The sequence below is a fragment of the Mustelus asterias genome, chromosome 19, assembly GCF_964213995.1.
Source record: "Mustelus asterias chromosome 19, sMusAst1.hap1.1, whole genome shotgun sequence".
In the NCBI taxonomy this organism is placed as follows: Eukaryota; Metazoa; Chordata; class Chondrichthyes; order Carcharhiniformes; family Triakidae; genus Mustelus; species Mustelus asterias.
This window is the reverse complement of record NC_135819.1, coordinates 85,317,882-85,339,832: the sequence shown is the minus strand read 5'-3', so window position 1 is coordinate 85,339,832 and position 21,951 is coordinate 85,317,882. Positions and strand designations below refer to the sequence as shown.

The following is a 21,951-nucleotide window of genomic DNA, read 5'->3' as shown; positions in this document are numbered from 1 at the left end:
CTTTGCTAATAAAAGCCTATTTGTTCTTGCACACAAACTAGTCTTTGCTTGATTGATAGTGCATCAGGCTGCTACTGCCAGACTGGAAAGGATGGCTCCAAATTTTGCACAAATCCACATGCCAAGTTGCTGCTGAACTGTGTCATGTTCCTGTACAGGCTCTCTGATAGGCCTGCCAATGGACCAAGCATCTCTGTGTGCATTCCCATCTGCTGTTTACTGTAGCCCACCACATTGCAGTGTTCATCTCAGTCCTCTGCAGCAGAACCTGAGTGTGAGCTTCCAGCCGCAACAACATCACTGCTGGGCATGCTCGGGCAGATTGCCCCACTGCTTCTATATCTGACTCCTTTCTTCTCAAGTCATCGAGATGCTTCTTCAGTATTTCACTTCGAACTTCTACTTCATACCATACGGGCTCCGCCCTGACCATACCAATATCTGGCACTCTGGCCCATTCCAAACATTTTAATATAGACTCGATCATCCACTTCAAATTCTCTCAGGCTTTGTGAATCATGATGTTTCTTTTGCTTTGCCTAAACCCTCCCTGCCAAATTTGGAAACCATGATGTGGAGATGCCGGCGTTGGACTGGGGTAAACACAGTAAGAAGCTTAACAACACGAGGTTAAAGTCCAACAGGTTTATTTGGTAGCAAAAGCCACACAAGCTTTCGGAGCCCCTGGGGCTCCGAAAGCTTGTGTGGCTTTTGCTACCAAATCACTCTATAGGTAATATGAAAATGCATTAATTTGGTCTGCAGGATACTGGAGATTGGTTTTTTCATGGCTGCTTTGAAAGTTTGCACAGCCCCCCATTTGAGGAGGGGGTAGGTGGATAAGGTGCCATTTGACGACATGCAATCCTGGAACTTCTCCCTGGTAAATGCTGTCCCATTGTCCGAAACCAACACCTCCTGCAAATCATGTCTGGTGAAGGTTTGACTTAACTTTTCTACTGTTGCAAAATAAGTCGCAGACTTCATTTCACAGATGTCCAGCCATTTGGAGTGTGCATCCACTTAAGTAGGAACATGGTACTCGACAATGGGCCTACAAAACCAATGTGGAGTTTCATCCACAGCCAACCTGGCCACTCCCAAGGATGAATCGGGGCTGCTGATAGTAACTTTTGTTGTCCCTGGCATTGGGTGCACTGTTTAATCATGTTTTCTATATCTGTGTCTAACCTAGGCCACCACATATCGCCGTGAGCCAACACTTTCATCTTGGACACCCCTGGGCGAGTGCTATTCAGCTCCTCCAATAGTAACTTCCTGCTAAGCATGGGGATGACACCCCCCACACCCCCCTCCCCACAGAACGACACCTTCTACACAGCTCAATATAGCCTTCCAAGTTGGAAGAGGTTTTAGTTGTTCAGATATTCTATCATAAAGCCAGCCATGAAGAGCCATATGCTTCACTCTGGACAATATTGGATCCTTCCAATATGGTGGTGGTGGATGGAAAATTTTCGGACTGGAGGCAGGTTGCTAGCGGAGTGCCACAGGGATCAGTGCTTGGTCCTCTGTTCTTTGTGATTTTTATTAATGACTTAGAGGAGGGGGCTGAAGGGTGGATCAGTAAATTTGCTGAGGACACCAAGATTGGTGGAGTAGTGGATGAGGTGGAGGGCTGTTGTCGGCTGCAAAGAGACATAGATAGGATGCAAAGCTGGGCTGAAAAATGGCAAATGGAGTTTAACCCTGATGAATGTGAGGTGATTCATTTTGGTAGGACTAATTTAAATGTGGATTACAGGGTCAAAGGTAGGGTTCTGAAGACTGTGGAGGAACAGAGAGATCTTGGGGTCCATATCCACAGATCTCTAAAGGTTGCCACTCAAGTGGATAGAGCTGTGAAGAAGTCCGATAGTGTGTTAGCTTTTATTAACAGGGGGTTGGAGTTTAAGAGCTGTGGGGTTATGCTGCAACTGTACAGGACCTTGGTGAGACCACATTTGGAATATTGTGTGCAGTTCTGGTCACCTCACTATAAGAAGGATGTGGAAGTGCTGGAAAGAGTGCAGAGGAGATTTATCAGGATACTGCCTGGTTTGGAGGGTAGGTCTAATGAGGAAAGGTTGAGGGAGCTAGGGCTGTTCTCTCTGGAGCGGAGGAGGCTGAGGGGAGACTTAATAGAGGTTTATAAAATGATGAAGGGGATAGATAGAGTGAACGTTCAAAGACTATTTCCTCGGGTGGATGGAGCTATTACAAGGGGGCATAACTATAGGGTTCATGGTGGGAGATATAGGAAGGATATCAGAGGTAGGTTCTTTACGCAGAGAGTGGTTGGGGTGTGGAATGGACTGCCTGCAGTGATAGTGGAGTCAGACACTTTAGGAACATTTAAGCGGTTATTGGATAGGCACATGGAGCACACCAGGATGATAGGGAGTGGGATAGCTTGATCTTGGTTTCAGATAAAGCTCGGCACAACATCGTGGGCCGAAGGGCCTGTTCTGTGCTGTACTGTTCTATGTTCTATGTTCTTCTGAGTCCACTGTTTGATCTGTTGAGATGACATGCAAAGAGTATCAAGGAAATTCAAGGCAAGGCCGGGATGGAACATTGAAGTTATGAAGGGAGAGTGGGTAAGGCTTGGATTGTTTTCGTTGGAGCAGAGAAGATTGAAGAGCAACCTGATTGAGGTGTACACGATTATGAGAGACGTGAACAGAGTGGCTAAGAAGCAGCCATTCCCCTCAGTTGAAGGGTCAGTCACGAGGGGACATAAGTTCAAAGTGAGAGGCAGGAGGTTTAGGGGGGATGTAAGGAAAAACATCTTTACCCAGAGGGTGGTGATGGTGGAATGCACTGCCTGGGAGGGTGGTGGAGGCGGGTTGCCTCACATCGTTTAAAAAGTATCTGGATGAGCACTTGGTGCATCATAACATTCAGGGCTATGGGCCAAGTGCTGGCAGATGGGATTAGGTGGGAGTTCAGATGTTTCTAATGTGTTGGTGCAGACTCGATGGGCCAAAGGGCCTCTTCAGTGCTGTAGGATTCAATGATTTTAATTTCTTGTGGCACTGGCAAGGGTAAGTAACTGTGAAGAATGTTGTCGGTGTGGGTGAGCCCAACCCCAGGAGAAGTGTAGGTTCAGGGAAGCTGTGTGACGGAAAGGGGCAAATAAGAAGCAAGTACAAGGCTAAACAGGACCTGTCCAGCCCTTGAAAATAAATCCTTCTCCAGTGCATAGTGTAGAGAGTAATTCTAAAAATTCAGCCCTTTGAGCCTGCTCCGACATTCAATCAGATCATGGCTGATCTCTCCCAGGTCTTAAATCCACCTCCCCACCTGTTCCCCATATCCCTCTTTCCCTTTTTTAAAAATTAGAAACATTTCAATCTCTTTCTTGAAACCATTAAATAATTCAGACTCCACCGCGCTTTGGGGCAGTGAGTTCCACAAATTCACCACCCTCTGCGAGAAGTAGTTCCTCCTCATCTCAGTTTTAAATCTACTGCCTCTCAACCTATACCTGTGGCCTCTTGTTCTAGATTGCCCCACGACAGGAAACATAGATTGTAAACAGTTGAGGTCTGGGGACTGACCCCTGCAGCATCCCGCTAGTTGCATTTCAACAGCTAGAAAAGGATCCATTTATCCCAACCATCTACTTTCTGTCAGTCAGTCAGCTAATCCTCAATCCAATCCAATCCAGTACTTAAGGTTGACAAGGCACCAGGATGGATGAGCTGCAGCCAGGGATGGAACCAAAGATAGCTTGCAGCACACAGGATACTGAGGGAAGTGAGAGTGGACGCACTGACCATCATTTAAGTTTAAAGTTTATTTATTAAATCACTAGCAGGCTTACATTAACACTACAATGAAGTTATCGTGAAAATCCCCTAGTCGCCACACTCTGGTGCCTGTTCAGGTACACTGAGGGAGAATTTAGCAATGCACCTAACCAGCAGGTCTTTCGGACTGTGGGAGGGAACCGGAGCACTCGGAGGAAACCCATGCAGACACAGGGAGAATGTGCAAACTCCACACAGACAGATGTTTGCGCATTTAGAACTGAATAACCTCATTAGCGATAGACAGCATGGTTTTGTGCGAGGGAGGTCATGACTCACAAATTTGATTGAGTTTTTTGAGGAGGTGACAAAAACGATTGACGAGGGAAGGGCCATGGATGTCGTCTATATGGATTTTAGTAAAGCGTTTGACAAGGTCCCTCATGGCAGACTGGTGCAAAAGATTAAATCTCATGGGATAAAAGGTGAGCTAGCTAGATGGGTGGAGAACTGGCTTACCAATAAAAGACAGAGGGTAGCAGTGGAGGGGTCTTTTTCCGGTTGGAGGTCTGTGACTAGTGGTGTTCCGCAGTGCTCTGTACTGGGACCTCTGCTGTTTGTGATATATATAAATGATTTGGAGGAGGATGTAGCTGGTGTGATCAGTAAGTTTGCGGACGACACGAAGATTGCTGGAGTTGCGGATAGTGATGAACATTGTCAGAGAATGCAGCAGGATATAGATAGGCTGGAACATTGGGCGGAGAAATGGCAGATGGAATTTAATCCAGATAAATGCGAAGTGATGCATTTCGGTAGATCTAATGCAAGGGGGAGCTATACAATAAATGGCAGAACCATCAGGAGTATAGACACACAGAGGAACCTGGGTGTACAAATCCATAGATCCTTAAAGGTGGCAGCATAGCTGGGGAGGGTGATCAAGAAGGCATATGGCATGCTTGCCTTTATTGAACGGGGCATAGAATATAAAAGTTGGCATATGATGTTGTGGTTGTATAGAACGATGGTTAGGCCACATTTGGAATACTGCGTCCAGTTCTGGTCGCCACATTACGAAGGATGTGGAGGCTTTGGAGAGAGTACAGAGAAGGTTTACCAGGATGTTGCCTGGTATGGAGGGTCTTAGCTATGAGGAGAGATTGGGTAAACTAGGATTGTTCTCCCTGGAAAGACAGAGGATGAGGGGCGACCTAATAGAGGTGTATAAAATTATGAAGGGCATAGATAGAGTGAACAGTGGGAAGCTTTTTCCCAGGTCGGAGGTGACGAACACAAGGGGTCACGGGTTCAAGGTGAGGGGGCCAAGGTTCAACACAGATGTCAGGGGGAAGTATTTTACACAGAGGGTGGTGGGGGCCTGGAATGCACTGCCAAGCAAGGTGATTGAGGCGGACACGCTGGGATCGTTTAAGACTGATCTGGAGATAACCACATGAACAGACTGGGAATAGAGGAATACAAAAGAATGGTCTAGTGGGCACATGAGCGGCTCAGGTTTGGAGGACCGAAGGGCCTGTTCCTGTGCTGCATTGTTCTTTGTTCTTTGTTCTTTTGTGACCCAAGCGGGAATCGAACCCGGGTCCCTGGCGCTGTGAAGTAGCAGTGCTAACCGCTGTACCACCTTTCCATCTTCCTCAGAGTCAGGGCTGTTGTCAGAGGATTGGAGAATTGTAAATGATATGTCCTTGATGTAAAAATACACCCAGCAACTCCAGGCCAATCAGCTTCATCAGGTGAAGTTTCCAGGAATTATAATTTGGGACAAAACTGATGGTTATTTTGAAAATTGTGGATTAATTAAGGAAAGCAAGGATGGATTTGTTGAGGGAAAGTAATTGTGAACTCATTTGCTTGAGTTTTAGATGAAGTAACAGAGAAGGTAGATGCGGTTAATGCCATTGATTGTGGTGTACATGGACTTCCAATAGGAGATTGATAAAATGCCACACAACAGACTTGTGAGCAAATTTAGGGCTTTTGGATAAAAGGGACATGAGTGAAATGAATATGAAATTGGCTGAGTGACAGGAACAGAGACCCATAGAAACCCTACGGTGCAGGAGGAGATTATTCAGTCTATTGAGTTTACACTGACTCTCTGAAAGAATATCCTACCCAGGCTCACCTCCCTGCCCTATTCCCATAATCTCATGCATTTACCATGGCCAATCCACCGAACTCACACATCTTTGGACTGTGGAAGGAAACTGGGGGACCCGGAGGAAACCCACACAGACACAGGGAGAACGTGCAGACTCCACCCAGACAGTGACCTGAGGCGGGAATTGAACCCGGGTCTCTGGTGAAGCGGCAATGCTAACAACTGTGTCACCGTGCCACATCGTTTGAAGGAGGAAGACATCTTTTTACACATGTAGGAGAAAAGCAAATCAAGATAGTGGCTAGTGGATGTTTTTCAGGTTGGAGCAATGTTTATTGTGGAGACCCCCAGGGTAAGTGTTAGTGCTCCTCTCAAGATGTAGATTAATTACCTTGATGCACAGGGCATAATTTCAAAATCTACAGATGGCACAGACTGTGATGAGGATACTGAAGAACTTCAAAAATACAGAGACATGTTGATAGAATAGGGGGAGGGGAGTCAGATGAAATTTAATGCAGAGAAGTGTAATTTTGGTCAACAGAACAAGGACAATATAAAATAAATTCTAAATACAATTCTAAAGGGGGTGCAGGAGCAGGTGGACCTGGCTGCATATGTGCACAACTGAAGGTTGAAAGTGTGGTTAATGAAGCTTATGGCATCTTCACCTTTATATATAGAGGCACGTACAAACGAAAAGAAATTATGTTAAAGCTGCTTAAAACACTAGTTCTGCCTCAACTGGGGTTTGTATCTCGTTTCAGCATCACAGCTTGGGGAGGACGTGAAGTCATTAAAAAGGGTTTAGCAAAGATTCACAAGAATGATTCTGGGGTGAAGAATTTTGGTTCCAGAAATAGAACAAAGAACAAAGAACAATACAGCACAGGAACAGGCCCTTCGGCCCTCCAAGCCTGCGCCGCTCATGTGCCCAACTAAACCATTCGTTTGTATCCCTCTATTCCCAGTCTGTTCATGTGGCTATCTAGATAAGTCTTAAACGATCCCAGCGTGTCCGCCGCAATCACCTTGCTTGGCAGTGCATTCCATTCCCCCACCACCCTCTGTGTAAAATACTTCCCCCTGACATCTGTGTTGAACCTTGGCCCCCTCACCTTGAACCTGTGACCCCTTGTGTTTGTCACCTCCGCCCTGGGAAAAAGCTTCCCACTGTTCACCCTATCTATGCCCTTCATAATTTTATACACCTCTATCAGGTGGCCCCTCATCCTCCGTCTTTCCAGGGAGAACATCCCCAGTTTACCCAATCTTTCCTCATAGCTAAGACCCTCCATACCAGGCAACATCCTGGTAAACCTTTTCTGTACTCTCTCCAAAGCCTCCACGTCCTTCTGGTAATGTGGCGACCAGAACTGGACGCAGTATTCCAAATGTGGCCTAACCATCGTTCTATACAGCTGCAACATCATATGCCAACTTTTATATTCTATGCCCTGTCCAATAAAGGCAAGCATGCCATATGCCTTCTTGACCACCCTCTCCACCTGTGCTGCCACCTTTAAGGATCCGTGGACGTGTACACCCAGGTCTCTCTGTGTGTCTATACTCCTGATGGTTCTGCCATTTATTGTATAGCTCCCCCTTGCATTAGATCTACCGAAATGCATCACTTCGCATTTATCTGGGTTAAATTCCATTTGCCATTTCTCCGCCCAATGTTCCAGCCTATAGTTGGAAGAAGCTGGGATGGTTTTCCGTGGAGAAGAGCACGTTAAGAGGAGATTTGATCGAGGTTTCAAAATGATGGTGTTCAGACAGATTAAATAGGGAGAAACTGCTCCCATTGGGTGAAAGATCTGGAATCATCGGGCACAAATTTAAAGTAATTGGCAAAAGAAGCAATGGCGACATGAGAAAGTGTTTTGGCCAGTGAATGGTTCGATTCTGAAATGCTCTGCCTGAGAACGTGCTGCAGGCAGGTTCAACTGCGCCTTTCAAAAAGGAATTGGTTTGTTTGCTGAAAAGAAAATATACAAAGTGATGAAGAAGTGTGGACAGTGGCACTGGATGAACTATTCTGCAGAGAGCCATCATGGACAGGATGGGCTAAATATTCTCCTTGTGTGCTGTAGCCATTCTGTGACTCTATCGTTCTTGTTTCTGCTGCTGGAGCTTTTAGTTCTTTAATGCCTTCTCCATAAATTGAGTGAGGCAATCAACCTTTTTCTAAATAAAATATATTCCTTTAAATAATTACCAGATTTTTTCACTGTAGTAAACTTTCTTTTGTAAATATAAAACCCAGAAATTATATTGAATTTAATTAGTCCAGTGGTTGTTTCTCTAAACTAGTGGTCTGTGTTTCATTGATAAATTGATTTCAGTATTAGTAAGTAAGCTGATGATTTGATGGTATCTGCTCACCTTGCTGCTGTGTCGTTTTTTACTAACTGCAGGTGATCCTGGTTGCCCAGGGCTGGCGGCAGCACTGGAGGTAGCTGATGTGGTTCCTGAATGGCTGTGGACTCCTTTCTCTGTCACTGAGGTAACCACAGAAGGTGCCTGTTGAGACACTTTCTGCAGTTCCGCAGCCAGCTGTTTTGGGTCAACTCCTGGTGACCTTTGCTTTTCTCCTGAGGAAAAAAATCATCACATTGTTTAAGAAAAAAAACACCAATTAATGACATGTCAAATGACCGTGCTGCAGTCTCAGTTAGTGACAGGAAACACAAATGTAACCGTTCCAGAACCTTTGGAATCTATTGCGAGGAGTGAAAGTAATATTTACAGAGGATAGGCTGTGCACATTAAGCAGCATTTCCAAATGATCTCAAACTATCCACAGATCTAAATGTATACTGATACCACTGGTGAGTTTCTGCTTCCTGGACCAAGAATACCCGAAACTAAAATGTCACCCCTACTACCTTTTGCAGGAGTTCATCTCCGTTATCCTGACGGCAGTTTACATCCCGCCCCACACGGATGTGAAGATCGTGCAGGACGATTTGCAATGTACACCACCACAAATAGCCTTGAGATGAAACATCCCAAGGCCTTGTTCATCTTGGCTGGGGACTTCCAGGCCAAGCTCAAGAACGTACTACCAACTTACCATCAACACGTCTCCTGCTCCACCAGAGGCCCAAACTTCCTTGATCACTGCTACAAAAATATCAAACATGCCTACCGCTCTATCGCCCACCCACACTTTGGCAAATCAGACCACAAGGCTGTGCTCCTGCTCCCGGCTTACAAGCAAAATCTGAAGCGGGAGAATCCATCAAAGAGAGTTGTGCAATGTTGGTCTGAGGAATCGGATGATCCCCTACGGCACTGCTTGGAGTTAGTGGATTGGTCAGTTTTTAAAAACTCTGCGACCAACCTGAACGATTACACCACTACAGTAACTGACTTCATCAATAAGTGTGGAGAAGACTGTGTGTCAAAGAAGCAAATCCCCAATCGGAAACCATGGATGAACAAGGATATCCACTGCTTGCTGAAGTCCAGGTCTGAGGCATTCAAGTCAGGCAACCCTGACTTGAGATCGAGGGGTACATGTTCATAGCTCCTTGAATGTGGAGTCACAGGTGGACAGAGTGGTGAAGAAGGCATTCGGCATGCTTGGTTTCATCGGTCAGAACATTGAATACAGGAGTTGGGACGTCTTGTTGAAGTTGTACAAGACATTGGTAAGGCCACATTTGGAATACTGTGTGCAGTTCTAGTCACCCTATTATAGAAAGGATATTATTAAACTCGAAAGAGTGCAGAAAAGAGTTACTAGGATGCTACGGGACTTGATGGTTTGAGTTATAAGGAGAGGCTGGATAGACTGGGACTTATTTCTCTGAAGCGTAGGAGGCTGAGGGTGAACTTATAGAGGTCTATGAAATAGTGAAGGGCACAGACAAGGTAGATAGTCAATATCTTTTCCCAAAAGTAGGGGAGTCTAAAACTAGGTTTAAGGTGAGAGGGGAGAGATACAAAAGTGTCCAGAGGGGGAATTTTTTCGAAAAGAGGGTGGTGAGTGTCTGGAACAAGCTGCAAGAGGTAGTAGAAGAGGCGGGTACAATGTTGTCTTTTAAAAAGAATTTAGATAGTTACATGGGACGATGGGTATAGAGGGATATGGACCAAATGCGGGCAATTGGGATTAGCTTAGGGGTTTTAAAAAAAGGGCGGCATGGACAAGTTGGGTGAAAGGCCTGTTTCCATGCTGTAAACCTCTATGACTCTATGACCTATACAAGAAAGCCAGATATGATCTAAGGAGATCCATCAAAGATGTCAAAAGACAATACCGGACCAAGCTAGAATCCTGGGCGAGCCACATGGACTCCTGCTGACTATGGCAAGGTCTGTAAGACATAACAGGCTACAAGACGAAGGCAGGTAAAATCGCCGGCTTCAACGCACCCCTCCCTGATGAGCTCAATACATTCTATGCCTGTTTAGAGCAAGTGATCAGAGAGACCATGCCCTCCATCCCAGAAACCTCCGATGAATCTGTATCTGAGGTCACCATTGCCGATGTCAGAGCAGCCTTCTCAAGAGTCAACCCATGGAAAGTGACTGGCCCGGATGGGGTACCCAGACATGCACTCAGGTCCTGTAGGGGACCAAATGGAGGGGGTATTCGCAGACATCTTCAGCCTCTCATTACACCTGAGGTCCCTACTTGCATCAAGAAGACAACTATCATCCCAGTACCAAAGAAAAGCCAGGCAGCGTGCCTTAATGACTATCGTCCGGTGGCTCTGACATCCATCATTATGAAGTGCTTCGAAAAGTTAGTCATGGCACAAATTAATTCCAGCCTCCCGGACTACCTGGATCCACTACAGTTTGCCTACCGCTGCACAGGTCCACAGCAGATGTCATCTCCCTGGCCCTGCACTCAACCCTGGAACACCTAGATAACAAAGACACCTATGTCAGACTCCTATTTATTGACTACAGCTCAGCCTTCAACACCATTATTCCCCTGAAACTCATCTCCAAACTTGGTGGCCTGGGCCACGGCTCCTCCCTCTGTGACTGGATCCTGAACTTCCTAACTCACAGACCACAATCAATAAGGATAGGCAACAACACCTCCTGCACAATCATCCTCAACACTGGTGCCCCACAAGGCTGTGTCTCAGCCCCTTACTATACTCTTCATACACCTATGACTGTGTGGCCAAATTTCACTCCAACTCAATTTTCAAGTTTGCTGATGACACCACCGTAGTGGGTCGGATCTCAAACAATGATGAGAGAGAATACAGGAAAGAGATAGAGAATCTCTTGAGCTAGTGCGACGACAATAATCTCTCCCTCAATATCAACAAAATGAAGCAAATAGTCATCGACTTCAGGAAGCATAGTGGCGAACATGCCCCTGTCTACATCAATGGGGATGAAGTAGAAATGGTTGAGAGCTTCAAGTTGGTAGGTACCTGGATCACCAACAACCTGTCCTGGTCCCCCCATGCAGACACTATAGTTAAGAAAGCCCACCAACGCCTCTACTTTCTCAGGAGGCTAAGGAAATTTGGCATGTCTGCTACAACTCTCACCAACTCCTACAGATGCACCATAGAAAGCATTCTTTCTGGTTGTATCACAGCTTGGTATGGCTCCTGCTCTGTCCAAGACCACAAGAAACTACAAAGGGTCATGAATCAAGCCCAGTCCATCACTCAAACCAGCCTCCCATCCATTGGCACGGTCTACACTTCCTGTTGCCTCGGAAAAACAGCCAACATAATCAGGGACCCCACACACCCCAGACATTCTCTCTTCCATCTTCTTCCGTCGGGAGAAAGATGCAAAAGATGCAAGACCAACTGACTCAAAAACAGCTTCTTCCCTGCTACTGTCAGACTTCTGAATGGACTTACCTTGCATTAAGTTGATCTTTCTCACACACTAGCTATGATTGTAACACTACATTCTGCACCCTCTCCTTTCCTTCCCTATGAACAGTATGCTTTGTCTGTATAGCGTGCAAGAAGCAATACTTTCACTTTCTACTAATACATGTGACAATAATAAATCAAATCAAATCAATATTATTCAAGACCTTAAAGGAATCATCGAACATTTTGAGCACAGCATGAAGTTTTAACTGAAACACATAACAGGTAAATATGGAACAATGTCTTTTTACTGCATTGTTTGCCTTTGAATTTAAAGTTGAGCATTCAAAGGATGGTAATTGGTCAAATGAATGCCAGAAAATAGCCTTAAGGTCAGAGGCAAAATCATCCTGTTTTAGTGGAAGATTGATCTGTTCCAATGCAGTATAATATGGATAAATGTTAAGTTATCCACTTTGGTAGCAATAATAGGAAGACAGATTATTACTTGCATGGGGTAAATTGAGAAAGGTGGATACTCAGTGAGACCTTGGTGTCCTCGTGCATCAGTCACTGAAAGTAAGCACACAGGAATAGCAGGCAGTAAAGAAGGCAAATGGTATGTTGGCCTTCATAGCGAGAGGATTTGTGTATGGAGATAGGGATGTTTTGGTGCAATTGTATAGGGCTTTGGTAAGGCCACACTGAGAGTATTGTGTGCAGTTTTGGTGTCCTTATCTGAGGAAGGATATCCTTGCTATAGAGGGAGTACAGCAAAGGTTTACCTGACTGATTCCTAGGATGGCAGGTCTGTCATATGAGAAGAGACTAAGCCAGTAAGGATTGTATTCATTGGAGTTTAGAAGAGTGAGAGGGGATCTCATAGAAACTTACAAAATGCTAACAGGGTAGATTCAGAAAGAATGTTCCCAATGGTGGGAGAGTCCAGAACTAGGGGTCAGAGTTTGAGAATAAGAGGTAAACCTTTTAGAACTGAGGTGAGGAGAAATTTCTTCACCCAGAGGATGGTGAATGTATTGAATTCACTACCACAGAAAGTAGTTGAGGCTAAAACGTTGTGTGATTTCAAGAAGAAATTAGATATAGCTCTTGGGGCTAAAGGGATCAAATGATATCGGGGGGCGGGGGACAAGGGGGGAATCAGGATATTGAATTCGATAATCAGCCATGATCAAAATGAGTGGCAGAGCAGGCATGAACGGCCGAATGGCCGACTCCTGCTTACATAGAACAGTACAGCACAGAACAGGCCCTTCGGCCCACGATGTTGTGCCGAGCTTTGTCTGAAACCCAGATCAAGCTATTTCCTCCCTATCATCCCGAAGTACTCCATGCTTTTCCAATAGCTTCTTAAATGTTCCTAAAGTTTCTGACTCCACTATCCCTGCAGGCAGTCCATTCCACACCCCAACCACTCTCTGAGTAAAAAACCTACCTCGGACATCCTTCCTATATCTCCCACCATGAACCCTATAGTTATGCCCCCTAGTTACCGCTCCATTCACCCGAGGAAATAGTCTTTGAACGTTCACTCTATCTATCCCCCTCATCATCTTATAAACCTCTATCAAGTCTCCTCTCAACCTCCCCCGCTCCAAAGAGAAAAGCCCAAGTTCCCTCAACCTTTCCTCATAAGACCTACCCTCCAAACCAGGCAGCATCCTGGTAAATCTCCTTTGCACTCTTTCCAGTGTCTCCACATCCTTCTTGTTGTGAGGTGACCAGAACTGCACACAATATTCCAAATGTGGTCTCACCAAGGTCCTGTACAGTTGCAGCATAACCCCATGGCTCTTAAACTCAAACCTCCTGTTAATGAACGCCAACACACTATAGGCCTTCTTCACGGCTCTATCCACTTGAGTGGCAACCTTCAGAGATCTATGGATATGAACCCCAAGATCTCTCTGTTCCTCCACATTCTTCAGAACCCTACCTTTGACCCTGTAATCCACATTTAAATTTGTCCTGCCAAAATGAATCACCTCGCATTTGTCAGGGTTAAACTCCATTTGCCATTTTTCAGCCCAGCTCTGCATCCTATCTATATCTCTTTGCATCCTACAACAGCCCTCCACCTCATCCACTACTCCACCAATGTTGGTGTCATCAGCAAATTTACTGATCCACCCTTCAGCCCCCTCCTCCAAGTTATTTATAAAAATTACAAATAGCAGAGGACCAAGCACTGATCCCTGTGGCACTCCGCTGGTAACCGGTTTCCAGTCCAAACATTTTCCATCCACCACCACCCTCTGTCTTCTGTTAGATAGCCAGTTACCATAAGACCATAAGACCATAAGACATAGGAGCGGAAGTAAGGCCATTCGGCCCATCGAGTCCACTCCACCATTCAATCATGGTTGATTTCAACTCCATTTACCCGCTCTCTCCCCATAGCCCTTAATTCCTCGAGAAATCAAGAATTTATCAATTTCTGTCTTGAAGACGCTTAACGTCTCGGCCTCCACAGCCCTCTGTGGCAATGAATTCCACAGACCTACCACTCTCTGGCTGAAGAAATTTCTCCTCATCTCTGTTCTAAAGTGACTCCCTTTTATTCTAAGGCTGTGCCCCCGCGTCCTAGTCTCCCCTGCTAATGGAAACAACTTCCCTACGTCCATCCTATCTAAGCCGTTCATTATCTTGTAAGTTTCTATTAGATCTCCCCTCAACCTCCTAAACTCCAATGAATACAATCCCACGATCCTCAGACGTTCATCGTATGTCAGGCCTACCATTCCCGGGATCATCCGTGTGAATCTCCGCTGGACCCGCTCCAGTGCCAGTATGTCCTTCCTGAGGTGTGGGGCCCAAGATTGCTCACAGTACTCCAAATGGGGCCTAACCAGTGCTTTATAAAGCCTCAGAAGTACATCCCTGCTTTTGTATTCCAAGCCTCTTGAGATAAATGACAACATTACATTTGCTTTCTTAATTACGGACTCAACCTGCAAGTTTACCTTTAGAGAATCCTGGACTAGGACTCCCAAGTCCCTTTGCACTTTAGCATTATGAATTTTGTCACCGTTTAGAAAACAGTCCATGCCTCTATTCTTTTTTCCAAAGTGCAAGACCTCGCACTTGCCCACGTTGAATTTCATCAGCCACTTCTTGGACCACTCTCCTAAACCGTCTAAATCTTTCTGCAGCCTCCCCACCTCCTCAATACTACCTGCCCCTCCACCTATCTTTGTATCATCGGCAAACTTGGCCAGAATGCCCCCAGTCCCGTCATCTCGATCGTTAATATATAAAGAGAACAGCTGTGGCCCCAACACTGAACCCTGCGGGACACCACTTGTCACCGGTTGCCATTCTGAGAAAGAACCTTTTATCCCAACTCTCTGCCTTCTGTCTGACAGCCAATCGTCAATCCATGTTAGTACCTTGCCTCGAATACCATGGGCCCTTATTTTACTCAGCAGTCTCCCGTGAGGCACCTTGTCAAAGGCCTTTTGGAAGTCAAGATAGATAACATCCATTGGCTCTCCTTGGTCTAACCTATTTGTTATCTCTTCAAAGAACTCTAACAGGTTTGTCAGGCACGACCTCCCCTTACTAAATCCATGCTGACTTGTCCTAATCCGACCCTGCACTTCCAAGAATTTAGAAATCTCATCCTTAACGATGGATTCTAGAATTTTGCCAACAACTGAGGTTAGGCTAATTGGCCTATAAGTTTCCATCTTTTTTCTTGTTCCCTTCTTGAACAGTGGGGTTACAACAGCGATTTTCCAATCCTCTGGGACTTTCCCTGACTCCAGTGACTTTTGAAAGATCATAACTAACGCCTCCACTATTTCTTCAGCTATCTCCTTTAGAACTCTAGGATGTAGCCCATCTGGGCCCGGAGATTTATCAATTTTCAGACCTTTTAGTTTCTCTCGCACTTTCTCCTTTGTGATGGCAACCATATTCAACTCTGCCCCCTGACTTTCCTGAATTGTTGGGATATTACTTGTGTCTTCTACTGTGAAGACTGACACAAAGTACTTATTAAGTTCCTCAGCTATTTCCTTGTCTCCCATCACTAGATTACCAGCGTCATTTTGGAGCAGCCCAATGTCTACTTTTGCCTCCCGTTTGTTTTTAATGTATTTAAAGAAACTTTTACTATCATTCCTAATGTTACTGGCTAGCCTACCTTCATATTTGATCCTCTCCTTCCTTATTTCTCTCTTTGTTATCCTCTGTTTGTTTTTATAGCCTTCCCAATCTTCTGACTTCCCACTACTCTTTGCCACATTATAGGCTCTCTCTTTTGCCCTGATGCATTCCCTGACTTCCTTTGTTACCTATCCAATCGGCCAGACTTCCCTCTATCCCACACATCCTTACTTTCATCATAAGCCGACTGTGGGGGACTTTATCAAACGCCTTACTAAAATCCATGTATATGACATCAACTGCACTATCTTCATCTACACACTTAGTTACCTCCTCAAAAAATTCTATCAAATTTGTGAGGCAAGACTTGCCCTTCACAAATCCGTGCTGACTATCCCGGATTAAGCTGCATCTTTCTAAATGGTCATAAATCCTATCCCTAAGGACCTTTTCCATCAACTTACCGACCACCGAAGTAAGACTAACCGGCCTATAATTACCAGGGTCATTTCTATTCCCTTTCTTAAACAGAGGAACAACATTCGCCACTCTCCAGTCCTCTGGCACCACCCCCGTGGACAGTGAGGACGCAAAGATCAATGCCAAAGTCTCTGCTATCTCATCCCTTGCCTCCCAAAGAATCCTAGGATATATTTCATCAGGCCCAGGGGACTTATCAACTTTCAGTTTATTCAAAATTGCTAGTACATCTTCCCTCCGAACATCTACTTCCTCCAGCCTATCAGCCTGGTCTAGAATCTAGTTGCTTCTAGTTTCAATATAGCATGGTGAACAATCTTACATTGTGATCGATGCACAAGCCAACCATTGTTTTTCTTGTCAGACTGCAATGACAGAGGATATTGAGGCCCTGGTCAAGAAGAAGGAGGAGGAACATGACATGCATAGGCAGCTGGAATCAAGTGGATCCCTTGAAGAGTATAGAGGGTGTAGGAGTAGAGTTAAGAGAGAAATCAGGAGGACAAAAAGGGGACACGAGATTGTTTTGGCTGATAAGGCCAAGGAGAATCCAAAGAGCTTCTACAAATACATAAAGGGCAAAAGAGTAACTAGGGAGAGAATAGGACCTCTTAAGGATCAACAAGGTCATCTGTGTGCAGATCCACAAGAGATGGGTGAGATCCTAAAGGAATATTTCTCATCAGTATTCACTGTTGAGAAAAGCATGGATGTTAAGGAACTTAGGGAAATAAATAGTGATGTCTTGAGGAGTGAACATATAACAGAGATGGAGGTTTTGGAAGTCTCAAAGCGTATCAAGGTAGATAAATCCCCGGGACCTGATTAAGTGTATCCCAGGACACTGTGGGAGGCGAGGGAGGGAAATGCGGGTCCCCTAGCAGAGATATTTGAATCATCGATAGTCACAGGTGAGGTGCCTGAAGATTGGAGGGTGGCAAATGTTCTGCTTTCGTTTAAAAAGGGCAGCAGAGAAAAGCCTGCCACAGCAACCTCTACAAGACGTGCCGGATCATCGACACAGATGCCATCATCTCACGTGAGAACACCAGCCACCAGGTACACGGTACATACTCTTGCAACTCGGCCAACGTTGTCTACCTGATACGCTGCAGGAAAGGATGTCCCGAGGCATGGTACATTGGGGAAACTATGCAGACGCTGCGACAACGGATGAATGAACACCGCTTGACAATCACCAGGCAAGACTGTTCTCTTCCTGTTGGGGAGCACTTCAGCGGTCACGGGCATTCGGCCTCTGATATTCGGGTAAGCATTCTCCAAGGCGGCCTTCGCGACACACGCGGCGCAGAGTCGCTGAGCAGAAACTGATAGCCAAGTTCCGCACACACGAGGACGGCCTCATCCGGGATATTGGGTTCATGTCACACTATCTGTAACCCCCACAGTTGCCTGGACCTGCAGAGTTTCACTGCCTGTCTTGTCTGGAGACAATACGCATCTTTTTAGCCTGTCTTGATGCTCTCTCCACTCACGTTGTTTTGTTTCTTAAAGACTTGATTAGTTGTAAGTATTCACATTCCAACCATTATTCATGTAAATTGAGTCTCTGTCTTCATATGCCCTGTTTGTGAACAGAATTCCCATTCACCTGAGGAAGGGGCTTGGAGCTCCGAAAGCTTGTGCGGCTTTTGCTACCAAATAAACCTGTTGGACTTTAACCTGGTGTTGTTAAACTTCTTTACCCCAGTCCAACGCCGGCATCTCCACTTCATTGGTCAGAACATTGAATACAGGAGTTGGGATGTCTCGTTGAAGTTGTACAAGTCATTGGTAAGGCCACACTTGGAATACTGTGTCCAGTTCTGGTCACCCTACTATAGAAAGGATATTATTAAACTAGAAAGAGTGCAGAAAAGATTTACTAGGATGCTACCAGGACTTGATGGATTGAGTTATAAGGAGAGGCTGGATAGATTGGGACTTTTTTCTCTGGAGCGACAGAGGGATATGGGCCAAACGCGGGCAATTGGGATTAGCTGAGGGGTTTAAAAAAAAAAGGACGGCATGGACAAGTTGGGCCGAAAGGCCTGTTTCCATGCTGCAAACCTCTGTGACTCTGTGACTATGACCCATCCGAAAGTTTGGAAATTGTAGCACAGGGACTGCACAGAAAAGCTGTGAAGTCACAGAGTCATAGAGGTTTACAGCATGGAAACAGACCCTTCGGCCCAACCTGTCCATGCTGCCCCTTCTTTTTAACCACTAAGCTAGTCTCAATTGCCCACATTTGGCCCATATGCCTCTATACCCATCTTACCCATGTAACTGTCTAAACACTTTTTAAAAGACAGAATTGTACCCACCTCTAGTGCTACCTCTGGCAGTTTGTTCCAGTCACTTACCACCCACTGTGTGAAAAAAATTGCCCGTCTGGACCCTTTTGTAGCTCTCCCCTTTCACCATAAACATACGCCCTCAAATTTTAGACCCCCATTCATTTGGGAAAAGATATTGACTATCTAGCTGATCAATGCCCCTCATTATTTTATAGATCTCTATAAGATCACCCCTAAGCCTCCTGCGCTCAAGAGAAAAAAGTCCCAGTCTATCCAGCCTCTCCTTCTGACTCAAACCATACAGCCCTGGTGGCATCCTGGTAAATCATTTTTGCACTGTTTCTAGTTTAATAATATCCTTTCTACAATAGGGTGACCAGAACTGGACACAGTATTCCAAGTGTGGCCTTACCAATGTCTTGTACAACTTCAACAAGACGGCCAACTCCTGTATTCAATGTTCTGACCAATGAAACCAAGCATGCTGAATGCCTTCTTCACCACTCTGTCCACCTGTGACTCCACTTTCAAGGAGCTATGAATAGATCTCTTTGTTCTGTAACTCTCCCCAACGCCCTACCATTAACGGAGTAAGTCCTGTCCTAGTTCGATCAACCAAAATGCATCACCTCGTATTTATCTAAATTAAACTCCACCTGCCATTCGTAAGCCCACTGGCCCAATTGATCAAGATCCCATTGCAATCCTAGATAACCTTCTTCACTGTCCACTATGCCACCAATCTTGGTGTCATCTGCAAACCTATTAACAATGCCTACTAAATTCTCAAGCAAATCATGAATATAAATTACAAATAACAGTGGAAACCGATCCCTGAGGCACACCGCTGATCACAAGCCTCCAGTTTGAAAAACAACTCTCTACAACCACCCTCTGGCTTCTGTCATCAAGCCAATTTTGTATCCATTTAGATACCTCACCCTATATCCCATGAGGTTTAACCTTATGCAACAATCTACCATGCGGTACCTTGTCAAAGACCTTGCTAACGTCCATGTAGACAACATCAACTGCACAGCCCTCATCTACCTTCTTGGTTACCCGTTCAAAAAACTCAATCAAATTTGTGAGACATGATTTTCCATTCACAAAGCCATGCTGATTGTCCCTAATCAGTCCTTGTGTCTCTAAATGCCTGTAGATCCTGTCTCTCAAAATACCTTCTAAGAACTTACCACTACAGATGTGAAGCTCACCAGCCTATAGTTCCCAAGCTTTTCCCTACAGCCCTTTTTAGATGCTCGGACAGTGCTCAAATAAAGAGCTGGTAAAGCTGATCCCTCATGATGGCGTTGTGAAGCACAGCCAATCAGTTCAATGAGTGGGACAGTGTGTCAGGAGGACCAGAACCAGCTTTGCTCAGTCGGCAAGTGACCAGAGTGTGGGCTGATTGAGACTGAGCAAGGGAGAAAGAGATTTAATGCCAGAAGCTTGGAGTATAATTTATGTATTGTTTCCCAGGGCTTTTCCACTGAGCAAGCATCTTGGGTAGATTGTAGGCCTCAGAATGTAGGTCGTCATGGCAGGGGGGCTAACACTGGCTTCAGTATGATGGCTTGAATGGCCTTCACCTGTCATTCACCTGGCATCAGTAATTTTCCAATGTCCCAACTGATATGTTGTCAGTGACAATATGGCAAATACTGGCCTCAAAACCCTGCAGACCTGGGGATCATGTTGAACCGAGGGGAAACACTCCGACTCCTCCTGGCCCACAAGCTGTGCCGCAAAGGCACTTCACCCATGGATTCAGCACCTCCTTCTTCCTTTCATCTGCTGGAGATCCTGAAATCGGCAAACCCAGTTGACTTTGGTTAAAAATGTCAGTGTAATGAAGGCATGCAGCCTCATTAAAATATTTAAATAATCTAATTCCTTCTGAGAGTGAATTGGTTCCTCATGCTTTGTTCTGTCTCTGTTGAAACTAAACTCCAGCAGCGCTCCGAAAGCTCGTGATTCCAAATAAACCTGTTGGACTTTAACCTGGTGTTGTGAGACTTCTTACTGTACCCACCCCAGTCCAATGCCGGCATCTCCACCTCTCTGTTAAAACTGAGAGTGTAATATACAATCTTTTCTTGTTTCTTATTAATTTTTAACATCCCATCCAAACCAAGTTCATCAATTTGGGAGTTCACATTGCAATTAAAGGCCAAAGTAATTCTGTCTTTGCATTCACGTGTAACCTCACATCCCCCACCCTACCATTCCCATCAAGCCAGGGGATCAACCCTGGTTTAATGAGGAGTGCAGGAGGGCATGCCAGGAGCAGCAGTCACTGAAAGTTATGGCACAAGTTAGCAAGGCCACAAAAAAGCAAAGATTTACAAAATAATCCCAGAGATGTGTGAAGTGATTGGCTGGGTCTTTTCTTACTCTTGGTTAAAGGCTGAAGGGTCTTTAGAATTCGGAAAGATTTTGATATCGAGTGGATGCAGAGAGAATGTTTCCTCTTGTGGGGAAGAGCATAACTAGAGACTGTCAATATAAAATAGTCAGCAAGAAATCTAATCAGGAATTTAGGAGAGACGTCTTTACCCAGAGAGTGGCGAGAATATGGAACTTGCTCCCACAGGAGTGAGTGAAGTCAGTAGATTAGATGCATTTAAGGGGCAGCAGCAGGTGACAGAGAAGGTAATAAAAGGTTATGATGATAGATTTAAATGAGGAATGATGGAAATAGATTAAATTGATGCACAGATATATCATGGGCAGGTGGGCCGAATGGCCTGTGAATACATCCTGTGTAATCCAATGTAAAATATTTAGCTTCACATAAACACTGTCCTACCAGCCTTTGCTTGGGCACGCAAATCCAAATGCTGGAGATCCTCCAAATCCGATAGCATGTTGAGGTCCCTTAAAGGAAAATATTAATTATATTTTCAGATCATTTTAAATGTCACCATGAGCATTTTACTGTTTAATTGCAAAGATAATGTGAGCAATGGATAATGATACAAGAGTGTTTTCCAGGCACCTCCCATTCTGAATGAACCAATGAACTGCCTGTAGTGTAGCGTCAAACAGCTAATGAATGTTTTTTTTAAAGTGAAATCTTTATCTGAATAAGTTTGAATAATTATCAAATGCACTAGATTTCATACATGTCAATTTTTTTAAAAATCCAGGTATCAATGAAAGTGATTAGTCAATATTTCCTCCACCGTGTGTAACTAACTACACTGAGCTGAAAGGTTCTTATTGAAATTACCCACAAACTATACAATGATCCTGTGCTTTAAGTCATATAAAGTCATAACCCCAGTCCAACATTGGCAACTCCACATTAAGTCACATAATATAGAACATTTGGGTGCAGAAAC

The 21,951-nt window shown here is 44.9% G+C and overlaps 1 protein-coding gene across 1 annotated transcript in view; it reads right to left on the bottom strand.

Moving 5' to 3' along the window:
- Nucleotides 1-21,951, bottom strand: part of LOC144507517 (protein piccolo-like) — a 351,797-nt gene that overhangs the window by 210,453 nt on the left and 119,393 nt on the right. The window contains exons 9-10 of the mRNA XM_078234644.1: nt 21,417-21,484; nt 8,269-8,477 (exon numbers count right to left, since the gene is read on the bottom strand). Coding sequence (XP_078090770.1) covers nt 8,269-8,477; nt 21,417-21,484 — 277 coding nt within the window. The remainder of the gene's footprint in view (nt 1-8,268; nt 8,478-21,416; nt 21,485-21,951) is intronic.